This window comes from Lissotriton vulgaris, chromosome 9, assembly GCF_964263255.1.
Source record: "Lissotriton vulgaris chromosome 9, aLisVul1.2, whole genome shotgun sequence".
Lineage (NCBI taxonomy): Eukaryota > Metazoa > Chordata > Amphibia > Caudata > Salamandridae > Lissotriton > Lissotriton vulgaris.
Genome location: NC_141697.1, coordinates 64,997,687 through 65,014,038, shown reverse-complemented (window position 1 = coordinate 65,014,038; position 16,352 = coordinate 64,997,687). Strand labels below are relative to the sequence as shown.

Sequence of the window (16,352 nt, the reverse complement as noted above, 5' to 3'; positions counted from 1 at the left end):
GTAGAAACTTGGTGAGGTTTTCCACTAACTCTTATATCCTAGCTGTTCTTGTCTAACTATCCTCATCTGTTTTTAGGTTCCATATATTTATATACATTTAAGTTCTATGTATATTTTGCTGATTGCATTTAGTGATCATATAATTGGTAGTTTGAAGTTGGTGCTGTAAGTGATGTAGAGGGCCTATCGTGACATATTAGTGATTCTTTTCTTTTGTCATTCTATCATTGTGTAATAAAGAAACCCCAGAGTATATCATTATTTGTCTCTGTTCCTTGGGATGGGAGGTCAGGGCCTTTCTGACCCAAATGCTGTAGCACCAGAAGGATGGTAAGTTTCCCTTCCTGCACGTAATTGTAGAAAGAGGGACGTCCCGCTCTCATCCAGGGAAGCCCAAAATAACAATTATTCCACCCGAGGCGTTGTTAGGAGGTGCATGCAGTGATTATGTAGTCTCACTTGGGTGGGCTTTGTTGTGTTGTTGTACCTAGTGGCCCCTTGTTTGCATTGTTGTTCCCCGGGATGCGTTGTTTGCGTTGTTGTTGCCAGTGGTACTGTTCTTGCGTTGTTGTTTGCGAGCTTCTCGGCAATGGCCATATACTCTAATTAGCTTTTAGTATTATTCCTTTCTTGGTTAAGTATTGTGAGTGTTGTGTCCTTTTGGGTCCCAAGAGGGGATAGGGTCATATGTCCTGGTGATTGGCAGAATTATCAGGCCATTACAGGCGGGCACATTGAGAAGCCAGGCCACCAATGGGAGCCACACAGCACACTGCACACTGCCTGAAGCTATATAAACTCTCATCAAGAGCAGCTTGGACCTTGGTGAAGCAAAGACCCCTCAATCTCACATATGTGCGATCACCTGTGTGTATAGGGCGAGCCCAACAAGGAGCCAGGCCACCAATGAAAGCCACACAGCACACTGCCTGAAGCTACGTAAACTCTCAAGAGAAGCTTGGACCTGAGTGAAGAAAAGACCCCTCAATCTTACATGTGTGCGATCCCGTGTGTATGAGGCGGGCTTCCCTCGCTTAACTCGAGATTCAGTTCCTAGCGGTAGATGGCATTGACTCTGAGGTGGGAGGGAATGCTTTAAGGCTAACATTGTCAATACACGGCGCTACCCACAGTCCACAGAACAAGTCACATCTTCCATCAACAAAGAAAAACAAACTCCACTTAATCGATTCCTAGAAGGCCGGTAAAGCTGATGAGCGCTGCACAGAAATGGCCGTGAGTCAATAAACGCAATAGCAGAAGATGAAAGGCTCGGCAGAGCTTGTCATGCAGTCCCTGTGGAGCAGGACGCCAGCTCTAAGGGCGCCTGGGAATGGCATGCAATTAACCAGGAGTGGGGTTACGATTAGCCACACACAGGTGCATTAAAAGATGCAAAAAGCAAACGTACCACGCTCTCGAACAATCACTGTAAACCAAGGGGACAGAAGAAAAAGAAAGACAGATTAGGAGGGCGGTGAGTGACAAGGACACTTGTCAAAGCTTTTTAAAATGTTACAACAAACTGTTAAACTGTGAATTAGACATTAATGAGGGTTCAGGACAATAGTTCAAAGTTATGAATATTAATCCGAAAATGACACGCCCAACTGGAAGAGAACAGAATAATGGGACGCAGTGGGACCCTTGGGGATGCACTTCGACCCTCGGCGCACTCTGAACGGAAACGATCTCTTCTCATCCCTTGCTGGGATTCAGGATGCCTGGGACGAGGATGGAGGGGGGGGGGGGGGGGGATGAGGTAGGGTCGGGGGCGACATTTATTCACGTATGACGAATAATCCCATTCTGCTCCACAGCAGCAGTGATGCAAAGGGTACAGTGTACACATGGAACATCCTAGAAACCTTCTACTTCAGGAAGGAGAAACGCTGTTTAAATACCTTCAAATGCTTCTGCATATTCCCGCGTCACGCTGGGGCTCTGCGGGCAGCTCTCGTGAGAACAATGCTCTAAGTAGTGTCTTTGTCTTACATGAGTTGGGCTCAAACGTCACCAGGCGCCTGGATGGTGAAAGGCGTGCTTTAAATGGTCGGGTACTGAGTTCCTTAGAAGCCATTGTGCTGACCATGAACACAAGGGCAGCTCCGAGCATGATGTCACTTCCTTCGGCCTTCACTGTGACATCACACTGACCAATAACGCACTGGGGAAATGGCACCTACAGTGACATCAAGGGGGGCATCAGCCTTTGCAGGACTTACAGGCCCCGGGGACTGTCTTTCCTGCAATTACGTCACATTCAGGGAGACATCCTTACTGCTGTGACATAACACTAGGAAACATCCTTACTACAGTGACATAACACTGGGAGTCACTCTTACTGCTGTGACATAACACTAGGAGACACCCTTACTGCTGTGACATAACATGGGGAGCTACCCTTACTGCTGTGACATAACATGGGGAGCTACCCTTACTGCTGTGACATAACATGGGGAGCTACCCTTACTGCTGTGACATAACACTGGGAGACACCCTTACTGCTGTGACATAACACTGGGAGACACCCTTACTACAGTGACATACCACTAGGAAACACCCTTACTACAGTGACATAACACTGGGAAACACCCTTACTGCTGTGACATAACACTGGGAGACACCCTTACTACAGTGACATACCACTAGGAAACACCCTTACTACAGTGACATAACACTGGGAAACACCCTTACTACAGTGACATAACACTGGGAGTCACTCTTACTACAGTGACATAACACTGGGAGTCACTCTTACTGCTGTGACATAACACTAGGAGACACCCTTACTGCTGTGACATAACATGGGGAGCTACCCTTACTGCTGTGACATAACACTGGGAGACACCCTTACTACAGTGACATACCACTAGGAAACACCCTTACTACAGTGACATAACACTGGGAAACACCCTTACTACAGTGACATAACACTGGGAGTCACTCTTACTGCTGTGACATAACATGGGGAGCTGCCCTTACTGCTGTGACATAACATGGGGAGCTGCCCTTACTGCTGTGACTTAACACTGGGAGACACCCTTACTGCTGTGACATAACACTGGGAGACACCCTTACTGCTGTGACATAACACTGGGAATCACTCGTACTGCTGTGACATAACATGGGGAGCTACCCTTACTGCTGTGACATAACACTGGGAGACACCCTTACTGCTGTGACATAACACTGGGAGTCACTCTTACTGCTGTGACATAACATGGGGAGCTGCCCTTACTGCTGTGACATAACATGGGGAGCTGCCCTTACTGCTGTGACATAACACTGGGAGACACCCTTACTACAGTGACATACCACTAGGAAACACCCTTACTACAGTGACATAACACTGGGAAACACCCTTACTACAGTGACATAACACTGGGAGTCACTCTTACTGCTGTGACATAACATGGGGAGCTGCCCTTACTGCTGTGACATAACATGGGGAGCTGCCCTTACTGCTGTGACATAACACTGGGAGACACCCTTACTGCTGTGACATAACACTGGGAGACACCCTTACTGCTGTGACATAACACTGGGAATCACTCGTACTGCTGTGACATAACATGGGGAGCTACCCTTACTGCTGTGACATAACACTGGGAGACACCCTTACTGCTGTGACATAACACTGGGAGTCACTCTTACTGCTGTGACATAACATGGGGAGCTGCCCTTACTGCTGTGATATAACATGGGGAGCTGCCCTTACTGCTGTGACATAACACTGGGAGTCACTCTTACTGCTGTGACATAACATGGGGAGCTGCCCTTACTGCTGTGACATAACACTGGGAGACACCCTTACTGCTGTGACATAACACTGGGAGTCACTCTTACTGCTGTGACATAACATGGGGAGCTGCCCTTACTGCTGTGACATAACATGGGGAGCTGCCCTTACTGCTGTGACATAACACTGGGAGACACCCTTACTGCTGTGACATAACACTGGGAGACACCCTTACTGCTGTGACATAACACTGGGAATCACTCGTACTGCTGTGACATAACATGGGGAGCTACCCTTACTGCTGTGACATAACACTGGGAGACACCCTTACTGCTGTGACATAACACTGGGAGTCACTCTTACTGCTGTGACATAACATGGGGAGCTGCCCTTACTGCTGTGACATAACACTAGGAAACACCCTTACTACAGTGACATAACACTGGGAAACACCCTTACTACAGTGACATAACACTGGGAGTCACTCTTACTGCTGTGACATAACACTGGGAGTCACTCTTACTGCTGTGACATAACACTGGGAGACACCCTTACTGCTGTGACATAACATGGGGAGCTACCCTTACTGCTGTGACATAACACTGGGAGACACCCTTACTACAGTGACATAACACTGGGAGTCACTCTTACTGCTGTGACATAACACTGGGAGTCACTCTTACTGCTGTGACATAACACTGGGAGACACCCTTACTGCTGTGACATAACATGGGGAGCTACCCTTACTGCTGTGACATAACACTGGGAATCACTCGTACTGCTGTGACATAACATGGGGAGCTGCCCTTACTGCTGTGACATAATACTGGGAGTCACTCTTACTGCTGTGACATAACATGGGGAGCTGCCCTTACTGCTGTGACATAACACTGGGAGACACCCTTACTGCTGTGACATAACACTGGGAGTCACTCTTACTGCTGTGACATAACATGGGGAGCTGCCCTTACTGCTGTGACATAACATGGGGAGCTGCCCTTACTGCTGTGACATAACACTGGGAGACACCCTTACTGCTGTGACATAACACTGGGAGACACCCTTACTGCTGTGACATAACACTGGGAATCACTCGTACTGCTGTGACATAACATGGGGAGCTACCCTTACTGCTGTGACATAACACTGGGAGACACCCTTACTGCTGTGACATAACACTGGGAGTCACTCTTACTGCTGTGACATAACATGGGGAGCTGCCCTTACTGCTGTGACATAACACTAGGAAACACCCTTACTACAGTGACATAACACTGGGAAACACCCTTACTACAGTGACATAACACTGGGAGTCACTCTTACTGCTGTGACATAACACTGGGAGTCACTCTTACTGCTGTGACATAACACTGGGAGTCACTCGTACTGCTGTGACATAACATGGGGAGCTACCCTTACTGCTGTGACATAACACTGGGAGACACCCTTACTGCTGTGACATAACACTGGGAGACACCCTTACTGCTGTGACATAACATGGGGAGCTACCCTTACTGCTGTGACATAACACTGGGAGACACCCTTACTGCTGTGACATAACACTGGGAATCACTCGTACTGCTGTGACATAACATGGGGAGCTACCCTTACTGCTGTGACATAACACTGGGAGACACCCTTACTGCTGTGACATAACACTGGGAGACACCCTTACTGCTGTGACATAACATGGGGAGCTACCCTTACTGCTGTGACATAACATGGGGAGCTACCCTCACTACTGTGATATGACAATGAGAGCTATCCTTACGGCTGACATTAGCTCAGTGAGATGACACTGGGGGCTGACATTAGCTCAGTGAGATGACACTGGGGGCTGACATTAGCTCAGTGAGATGACACTGGCAGCTGACATTTGTTCTGTGAGATGACTTTGGGGGATGACATTAGTTCTGTGAGATGACACTGGGGGCTGACATTAGTTCTTTAGGGTGATACTGGGGGCTGACATTAGTCCTGTGGGATGACACTGGAGGCTGACATTAGTTCTTTGGGGTGATACCGGCGGCTGACATTAGTTCTGTGAGATCACAGTGGCGGCTGACATTAGTTCTATGGGATGACCCTGGCCGCTGACATTAGTTCTGTGAGATCACAGTGGCGGCTGACATTAGTTCAGTGAGATGACACTGGGGGCCGACAGTAGTTCTGTGGGATGACACTGGGGGCTGACATTAGTTCCTTGTGATGACACTGGGGGCCGACAGTAGTTCTGTGGGATGACACTGGGGGCTGACATTAGTTCCTTGTGATGACACTGGGGGCCGACAGTAGTTCTGTGGGATGACACTGGGGGCTGACATTAGTTCCTTGTGATGACACTGGGGGCCGACAGTAGTTCTGTGGGATGACACTGGGGGCTGACATTAGTTCCGTGTGATGACACTGGGGGCCGACAGTAGTTCTGTGGGATGACACTGGAGGCTGACATTAGTTCTGTGACATCACAGTGGAGGCTGACATTTGTTCCGTGAGATGACACTGGGGGGCAGACATTAGTTCTGTGAGATGACACTGGGGGCTGGCATTAGTTCTGTGAGATGACACTGGGGGCTGACATGAGTTCTATGGGGTGAAACCGGGGCTGACATTAGTTCCATGAGATGACACTGGGGGCTGACATTAGTGCAGTGGGATGGCACTGGCGGCTGACTTTAGTTCTGTGAGATGACACTGGGGGCTGACATTAGTTCTGTGGGATGACACTGGGGGCTGACATTAGTTCTGTGAGATGACACTGGGGGCTGACATTAGTTCTGTGGGATGACACTGGGGGCTGACATTAGTTCCGTGAGATGACACTGGGGGCTGACATGAGTTCTATGGGGTGAAACCGGGGCTGACATTAGTTCCATGAGATGACACTGGGGGCTGACATTAGTGCAGTGGGATGACACTGGCGGCTGACTTTAGTTCTGTGAGATGACACTGGGGGCTGACATTAGTTCCATGAGATGACACTGGGGGCTGACATTAGTGCAGTGGGATGGCACTGGCGGCTGACTTTAGTTCTGTGAGATGACACTGGGGGCTGACATTAGTTCAGTGGAATGACACTGGGGGCTGACAGTTCAGTGGGATGACACTGGCCGCTGACATTAGTTCTGTGCGATGATACTGGCGGCTGACATTAGTTCCATGAGATGACACTGGCGGCTGACATTAGTTCCATGAGATGACACTGGTGGCTGACATTAGTTCTGTGAGATGACACTGGCGGCTGACATTAGTTCTGTGAGATGATGCTGGCGGCTGACATTAGTTCCATGAGATGACACTGGCGGCTGACATTAGTTCCGTGAGATGACACTGATGGCTGACATTAGTTTTATGGGATGACAATAGGGGTTGACATTAGCTCCGTGAGATGACACTGGCGGCTGACATTACATCCATGAGATGACACTTGGGGCTGCCATTAGTTACTTGAGATGACACTGGGGGCTGACATTAGTTCCGTGGGACAACACTGAGAGCTGACATTAGTTCAATGGGATGACACTGGAGGCTGACATTAGTTACTTGAGATGACACTGGGGGCTGACATTAGTTCAGTGAGATGACCCTGGGGGTGACATTAGTTCTTTGGGGTGACACCGGGGGCTGACATTAGTTCTGTGGGATGACACTGGGGGCTGACATTAGTTCAATGGGATGACTCTGGGGGCTGACATTAGTTACTTGAGATGACACTGGGGGCTGACATTAGTTCCGTGGGATGACACTGGAGGCTGACATTAGTTACTTGAGATGACACTGGGGGATGACATTAGTTCCGTGGGATGACACTGGGGGATGACATTAGTTCCGTGGGATGACACTGGGGGCTGACATTAGTTCAATGGGATGACTCTGGGGGCTGACATTAATTCCGTGAGATGACACTGGGGGATGACATTAGTTCAGTGAGATGACTCTGGGGGCTGACATTAGTTACTTGAGATGACACTGGGGGCTGACATTAGTTACTTGAGATGACACTGGGGGCTGACATTAGTTACTTGAGATGACACTGGGGGCTGACATTAGTTCCGTGGGATGACACTAGGGGCTGACATTAGTTCAGTGGGATGACACTGGGGGCTGACATTAGTTCAGTGGGATGACTCTGGGGGCTGACATTAGTTCCGTGAGATGACACTGGGGGATGACATTAGTTCCGTGGGATGACACTGGGGGCTGACATTAGTTCAGTGGGATGACTCTGGGGGCTGACATTAGTTCCGTGAGATGACACTGGGGGATGACATTAGTTCCGTGGGATGACACTGGGGGATGACATTAGTTCCGTGGGATGACTCTGGGGGCTGACATTAGTTCCGTGGGATGACACTGGGGGATGACATTAGTTCCGTGGGATGACTCTGGGGGCTGACATTAGTTCCGTGGGATGACTCTGGGGGCTGACATTAGTTCCGTGGGATGACACTGGGGGATGACATTAGTTCCGTGGGATGACACTGGGGGCTGACATTAGTTCAATGGGATGACTCTGGGGGCTGACATTAGTTCCGTGAGATGACACTGGGGGATGACATTAGTTCCGTGGGAAGACACTGGGGGATGACATTAGTTCCGTGAGATGACACTGGGGGATGACATTAGTTCCGTGGGATCCCTTTGCTAACAACAAGGACCCCCTGATATGGATCAATATCCTGGGACAGGGTAAACAATATATGTGAAATAACACTCCCAGGCATACAACCAAGGTAAAGGCACACTAGACTAAGCAAACAAACTAGTTCAGTTTAGAAGGTATACATTTTTAATGTGATAAAAAGAATTGATAAAAAATCAGTACATTGATCAAAATTGATAAAATGACATTGTATTAATACATATGTATTCACAAGGAAAAGGTTAAAAGGAGTAGATGGTTTCCTGTCATTAGTTCCGCGGGATGACACTGGAGGCTGACATTAGTTACTTGAGATGACACTGGGGGCTGACATTAGTTCAGTGAGATGACCCTGGGGGTGACATTAGTTCTTTGGGGTGACACCGGGGGCTGACATTAGTTCTGTGGGATGACACTGGGGGCTGACATGAGTTCAATGGGATGACTCTGGGGGCTGACATTAGTTACTTGAGATGACACTGGGGGCTGACATTAGTTACTTGAGATGACACTGGGGGCTGACATTAGTTCCGTGGGATGACACTGGAGGCTGACATTAGTTCAGTGGGATGACACTGGGGGATGACATTAGTTCCGTGGGATGACACTGGGGGCTGACATTAGTTCAATGGGATGACTCTGGGGGCTAACATTAGTTCCGCGAGATGACATTGGGGGATGACATTAGTTCCCTGGGATGACACTGGGGGATGACATTAGTTCCGTGAGATGACACTGGGGGATGACAATAGTTCCGTGGGATGACACTGGGGGCTGACATTAGTTCAATGGGATGACTCTGGGGGCTGACATTAATTCCGTGAGATGACACTGGGGGATGACATTAGTTCAGTGAGATGACTCTGGGGGCTGACATTAGTTCCTTGAGATGACACTGGGGGCTGACATTAGTTACTTGAGGTGACACTGGGGGCTGACATTAGTTCAGTGAGAAAGCAAACACAAGGAGATGATGGACGGAGCGCTGAAACTTTTCAGACACTAACCCCAAGTCACAGATCTGGGTTGAAACAATCATCGGTCTTTAGCTCAATTCACCACCCCAGTTCAGACACAGCTATATGCAAATCAGTCTGACCCTGTGCCTCATGGGAACAGTCCAGCCCAACTGCTAAGCCATGTCTTCACTGGAGCGGAAGCAGGCATCCTGGGACTGGTTTCGGGCTGACAGCCCTCATCCGCCAGGCTAGCTTGTATCCAGTAGCAAAGTGAGCAAGGGACCCACGTCTCGGCATACCCTGCCAACTTAGGGCGAACAAAGCAGACACAAGGAGATGATGGACGGAGCGCTGCAACTTTCAGACACTCACCCCCAGTCACAGATCTGGGTTGAATCCATCATCCAATATTAGTTCCGTGAGATGACACTGGTGGCTGACATTAGCTCTGAGAGACGACACAGGGGCTGACATTAGCTCTGTGAGATGACACTGGAGGCTGACATTAGTTCTATGGGGAAGGGGGTGACACCGGGGGCTGACATTAGTTCTGTGAGATCCCACCGGGGGCTGACATTAGTTCTATAGGATGACACCGGGGGCTGACATTAGTTCTGTGAGATGACACCGGGGGCTGAAATTAGTTCAGTGAGATCACACCGGGGGCTGACATTAGTTCTATGGGGTGACACCGGGGGCTGACATTACTTCTGTGAGATGACACCGGGGCCTGAAATTAGTTCCGTGGGATGACACAGGATGCGGACATTAGTTCTATGGGGTGACACTGGAGGCTGACATTAGTTCAGTGAGATGACACTGGGGGCTGACATTAGTTCCGTGAGATGACCCTGGGGGTGACATTAGTTCTTTGGGGTGACACCGGGGGATGACATTAGTTCTGTGGGATGACACTGGGGGATGACATTAGTTCCGTGAGATTACACTGGGGGATGACATTAGTTCCGTGGGATGACACTGGGGGCTGACATTAGTTCAATGGGATGACTCTGGGGGCTAACATTAGTTCCGCGAGATGACATTGGGGGATGACATTAGTTCCGTGGGATGACACTGGGGGATGACATTAGTTCCGTGAGATGACACTGGGGGGTGACATTAGTTCCGTGGGATGACACTGGGGGCTGACATTAGTTCAATGGGATGACTCTGGGGGCTGACATTAATTCCGTGAGATGACACTGGGGGATGACATTAGTTCAGTGAGATGACTCTGGGGGCTGACATTAGTTCCTTGACATGACACTGGGGGCTGACATTAGTTACTTGAGGTGACACTGGGGGCTGACATTAGTTCAGTGAGAAAGCAAACACAAGGAGATGATGGACGGAGCGCTGAAACTTTTCAGACACTAACCCCAAGTCACAGATCTGGGTTGAAACAATCATCGGTCTTTAGCTCAATTCACCACCCCAGTTCAGACACAGCTATATGCAAATCAGTCTGACCCTGTGCCTCATGGGAACAGTCCAGCCCGAACTGCTAAGCCATGTCTTCACTGGAGCGGAAGCAGGCATCCTGGGACTGGTTTCGGGCTGACAGCCCTCATCCGCCAGGCTAGCTTGTATCCAGTAGCAAAGTGAGCAAGGGACCCACGTCTGGGCATACCCTGCCAACTTAGGGCGAACAAAGCAGACACAAGGAGATGATGGACGGAGCGCTGACACTTTCAGACACTCACCCCCAGTCACAGATCTGGGTTGAATCCATCATCCAATATTAGTTCCGTGAGATGACACTGGTGGCTGACATTAGCTCTGAGAGACGACACAGGGGCTGACATTAGCTCTGTGAGATGACACTGGAGGCTGACATTAGTTCTATGGGGAAGGGGGTGACACCGGGGGCTGACATTAGTTCTGTGAGATCCCACCGGGGGCTGACATTAGTTCTATAGGATGACACCGGGGGCTGACATTAGTTCTGTGAGATGACACCGGGGGCTGAAATTAGTTCAGTGAGATCACACCGGGGGCTGACATTAGTTCTATGGGGTGACACCGGGGGCTGACATTACTTCTGTGAGATGACACCGGGGCCTGAAATTAGTTCCGTGGGATGACACAGGATGCGGACATTAGTTCTATGGGGTGACACTGGAGGCTGACATTAGTTCAGTGAGATGACACTGGGGGCTGACATTAGTTCCGTGAGATGACCCTGGGGGTGACATTAGTTCTTTGGGGTGACACCGGGGGATGACATTAGTTCTGTGGGATGACACTGGAGGCTGACATTAGGTCCGTGGGATGACACTGGGGCCAGACATTAGTTCCGTGAGATGACCCTGGGGGTGACATTAGTTCTTTGGGGATGACAACGGTGGCTGACATTTGTTCTGTGGGATGACACTGGAGGCTGACATTAGTTCCGTGAGATGACTTTGGGGGCGAACATTAGATCTGTGAGATGACATTGGGGGTGACATTAGTTCTTTGGGGTGACACCAGGGGCTGACATTAGTTCTGTAGGATGACACTGGGGGCTGACATTAGTTCAGTAGGATGACACTGGGGGCTGACATTAGTTCCATGAGATGGCACTGGAGGCTGACATGAATTCAGTGGGATGACACTGGAGACTGACATTAGTTCAGTGAGAAGACACTGGAGGCTGACATTAATTCCGTGAGATGACACTGGAGGCTGACATGAATTCAGCGGGATGACACTGGAGACTGACATTAGTTCTGTGAGGTGACACTGGGGGCTGACATTAGTTCCTTGAGATGACACTGGAGGCTGACATGAATTCAGCGGGATGACACTGGAGGCTGACATGAATTCAGCGGGATGACACTGGAGACTGACATTAGTTCTGTGAGGTGACACTGGGGGCTGACATTAGTTCCGTGAGATGACACTGGAGGCTGACATGAATTCAGCGGGATGACACTGGAGGCTGACATTAGTTCCGCGAGATGACACTGGGGGCTGACATTAGTTCAGTGAGACGACACTGGGGGATGACATTAGTTCTGTGAGATGACACTGGGGGCTGACAATAGTTCCGTGGATGACACTGAGGGCTGACATTAGTTCTGTGAGATGACACTGGGGACTGACATTAGTTCCGTGGGATGACACTGGGGGCTGACATGAGTTCAGTGAGAAGACACTGGAGGCTGACATGAGTTTAGTGGGATGACACTGGAGACTGACATTAGTTCAGTGAGAAGACACTGGAGGCTGACATTAGTTCTGTGAGATGACACTGGGGGCATACATTAGTTCAGTGAGAAGACGCTGGAGGCTGACATTAGTTCCGTGGATGACACTGAGGGCTGACATTAGTTCTGTGAGATGACACTGGGGACTGACATGAATTCAGCGGGATGACACTGGAGACTGACATTAGTTCAGTGAGAAGACACTGGAGGCTGACATTAGTTCTATGGGGTCACACTGGAGGCTGACATTAGTTCTGTGTGATCACAGTGGTGGCTGATATTAGTTCTGTGAGATGACACTGGGGGCTGACATTAGTTCAGTGGGTTGATACTGGGGGCTGACATTAGTTCCATGAGATGACGCTGGAGGCTGACGTGAGTTCAGGGGGATGACACTGGCGGCTGACATTAGTTCGGTGGGATGAAACTAGAGGCTTACATTAGTTCAGTGGGATGACACTGAAGACTGAAATTAGTTCAGTGAGAAGACACTGGAGGCTGACATTAGTTCCGTGAGACGATACTGGGGGCTGACATTAGTTCAGTGGGATGACACTGGCGGCTGACATTAGTTCGGTGGGATGAAACTAGAGGCTTACATTAGTTCAGTGGGATGACACTGGCGGCTGACATTAGTTCAGTGAAATGACACTGGGGGCTGACATTAGTTCTTTGGGATGACACTGGGGACTGACATTAGTTCTATGGGGTGACACTGGAGGCTGACATTAGTTCTGTGAGATGACACTGGGGGTTGACATGAGTTCTATGGGGTGTCACCTGGGCTGATATTAGTTCCATGAGATCACACTGGGGGCTGACATTAGTTGCGGGAATTTACACCGGGGCCTGACATTAGTTCCATGGGATGAGACTGGGGGCTGACATTACTTCTATGGGGTGACACTGGGGGCTGACATTAGTTCTGTGAGATGACACTGGTGGCTGATATTAGTTCTGTGAGATGACACTGGGGGCTGACATTAGTTCTGTGAGATGACACTGGGGGCTGACATGAGTTCTATGGGGTGAAACCGGGGCTGACATTAGTTCCATGAGATGACACTGGGGGCTGACATTAGTGCAGTGGGATGACGCTAGGGGCTTCCTTTACTTCAATGCGAGGATACTGCGGCTGCCATTACTGCAGTGTGATAACTCTTGGGGCTGCCTACACTGCAGTGAGATGGCACTTGGGGCTGCCTACACTGCAGTGAGATGGCACTTGGGGCTGCCTACACTGCAGTGAGATGGCACTGTGGGCTGCCTATACTGCAGTGAGATGACGCTAAGGGCTGCCATAACTGCAGTGAGATGGCTCAGTGGGCTGCCATTATTGCAGTGAGATGACGCTGCGGATGCTGTCATTACTCCAGGAAGTTCACATTACCCAAATAGCTCCTGTAACTCTATGAGGCTCCCATTGCTGTAGTGATATCACACAGAGAGCGCCTCCCTGCAGTGACAGCAGACAGGCGTGCCATTACTGCAGTAACATGTAAGCAACTACAGGAGACAAACGGAGTCCCAGTGGAGACCGCGACAAGTATGTCTCAACGAGAATCAATAAGGGGAAAAACTTAACAAAATAACTTCATTATAATATACATTTAATGATACCAAAAATAGTCCCAAGAACATAATTCAATGGAGTAATATTGTCAGAAAAGGACAACCAGGTCAGAATTGCATAAATCAAATTACAGCCTCAACAATATTTTTTAAAGTTGTGTATTAAAGTCAAATAATAAACACTTTGTGCTTATGAAAACATATAAATGGCACAAGTGAAACCAGCGGAGAAATATAAAGAAACAATGCTACAGTTTATTGCACCAGAATTCAAACTGGTGAATCAGTACAGTTGTGACAAAGCACAAGTTACTACTTGTGTAACGATATATCTGTAAGAGACATTAGTTAGTGATAGATTCCTTATCTTAGAATATCCCCAGGGGTCAGACTGGATCCGGAAAGTTTTGCTTAGCAATACACCTGCACGTCAGTAGGTGGGATCCTGCAGCTCCGCATCCGTCACTGGCATCGTCAGCGCCAGGATGACGTCACGGAGAGTACTTAGGTGCCACCCATGCGCGCTGATGTCAGTCTGTACACGACTTTCCGCGCCAGGAACGCAGAGCCATGCAAAATACTGACCATTGGTGCATAAAACTAGGGCCCTGAAAGGGATGACCTTAACCCTAGTAATCAGTCCGCAGAAATGGGTGGTGCGGTAAAGAACCTATCACTAACTTATGTCTCTTACAGATATATCGTTACACAAGTAGTAACTTGTGCATCTGAAAGAGACACGTTAGTGATAGATTCCTTACCTTAGAATAGATACCCCAGCAATACCAACCCCGGTGGTGGGTCTGCGAACAAGATTACACCAAAAAGTCACAGAGCACAGAACGGCAAAAGAAGCAGTCTCTCCGGACCTGACTGTCAAGGCAGTAGTGCTTGGTAAACGTGTGCAGCAAAGCCCACGTAGCTGCCTGACAAATGTCCTGCAAGGGAACGCCACATTCCAAGGAGGCTCCTTCTTGGCCAAGGAGTAACATGCTTTGATGCAAAGAAAGACCCACCGGGATATAGTTAGTTTGTGCACGGCCCGACCTTTTTTGGTGCCCACGTAGCCAACAAAGACCTGATCATCCACCCGGAACTGCTGTGTACGCTGCAGATAGAATGCGAACGCACGTTTTGGGTCATGACGGTGGAGCCTCTCCTCCTCTCTAGAAGGATGCGGAGGCAGGAACAAGGTGGGCAAAGTGATGGTCTGTCTGACATGGGATGGCGTGACAACCTTTGGCAAGAAAGAAGGACGGGTCCTCAGAACCACCTTGTAAAGATGAATAGAAAGGAAAGGAGGCTTAGAAGAAAGAGCCTGGAGCTCACTCACCCTTCTGGCAGAGGTGATAGCAACCAAGAAAGCAGTCTTTAAGGTGAGAAGACGCAAGGGACAGTTATGAAGGGACTTGAAGGGAGCGAACATCAGAAAAGTCAAGACAAGATTCAAGTCCCACAGAGGCATTATGAAGGGCACGGGTGGAAACGTGTGCGTAATACCTTCAGGAAACGGTTAACAACCGGGGACTTGAAAAGAGAAGGCTCATCTGGAAGCCGCAGAAAGGCAGAGATGGCCGAAAGATAACCTTTAATAGTGCCCAGAGCAGAGCTCTGCTGGGCCAAAGTAAGAAGGAACAGAAGAACCTCAGAAAGAGGGGCAGAAAGGGGATCCACAGCTTTCGCTGTGCACCATGAAATTTGTTCCATCGGCAGGTGTATACCCTTTTAGTGGAGGGGCCCCTGGCTGCCAAAATGACAGCACAGACTTCGGGAGGAAGATCGAAAGGTGTCAACTGTCGCCGCTCAATCTCCATGCATGGAGGTGGAGGCTGGACAGGTTCGAGTGGAGGAACGTCCCCTGCTGCTGCGACAGAAGATCCTTCCGAAGAGGCAGACGGATCGGGGATCAACGCTCATACTCAGTAGCTCGGGATACCAGATTCTTTGAGCCCAGTCCGGAGCCACAAGAATGACTTGGGCCCGGTCACGCCTGATGTTCTTCAGCACTCTGGTCAGAAGTGGTATAGGCGGAAATGCGTACAACAGACCGCAACTCCACTCGCGACTAAAGCGTCGCCGAGCGAGTGCGCCTTGGAAATTCCAACACGCAGAACTGATGACATTGCGCATTCTCTTCGGTGACGAATAGATATAACCAAGGCTCTCCCCATTGCTGAAAGAGACCTTGCACCACGTCCGAGTTCAGATGCCATTCGCGATCCATCAAGCACCAGTGGCTGAGTTTT

The 16,352-nt window shown here is 49.4% G+C and overlaps 1 protein-coding gene across 5 annotated transcripts in view; it reads right to left on the bottom strand.

The window, feature by feature from the left end:
- Window positions 1-16,352, bottom strand: part of RYR3 (ryanodine receptor 3) — a 1,864,151-nt gene that overhangs the window by 331,508 nt on the left and 1,516,291 nt on the right. For 4 of the 5 annotated variants that reach the window (XM_086937034.1, XM_086937031.1, XM_086937033.1 and 1 more), the window contains one exon: window positions 1,412-1,429. The exons of the other annotated variant lie outside the window; for it this stretch is intronic. In XM_086937034.1, coding sequence (XP_086793160.1) covers window positions 1,412-1,429 — 18 coding nt within the window. The remainder of the gene's footprint in view (window positions 1-1,411; window positions 1,430-16,352) is intronic. 5 annotated transcript variants of the gene reach the window in all.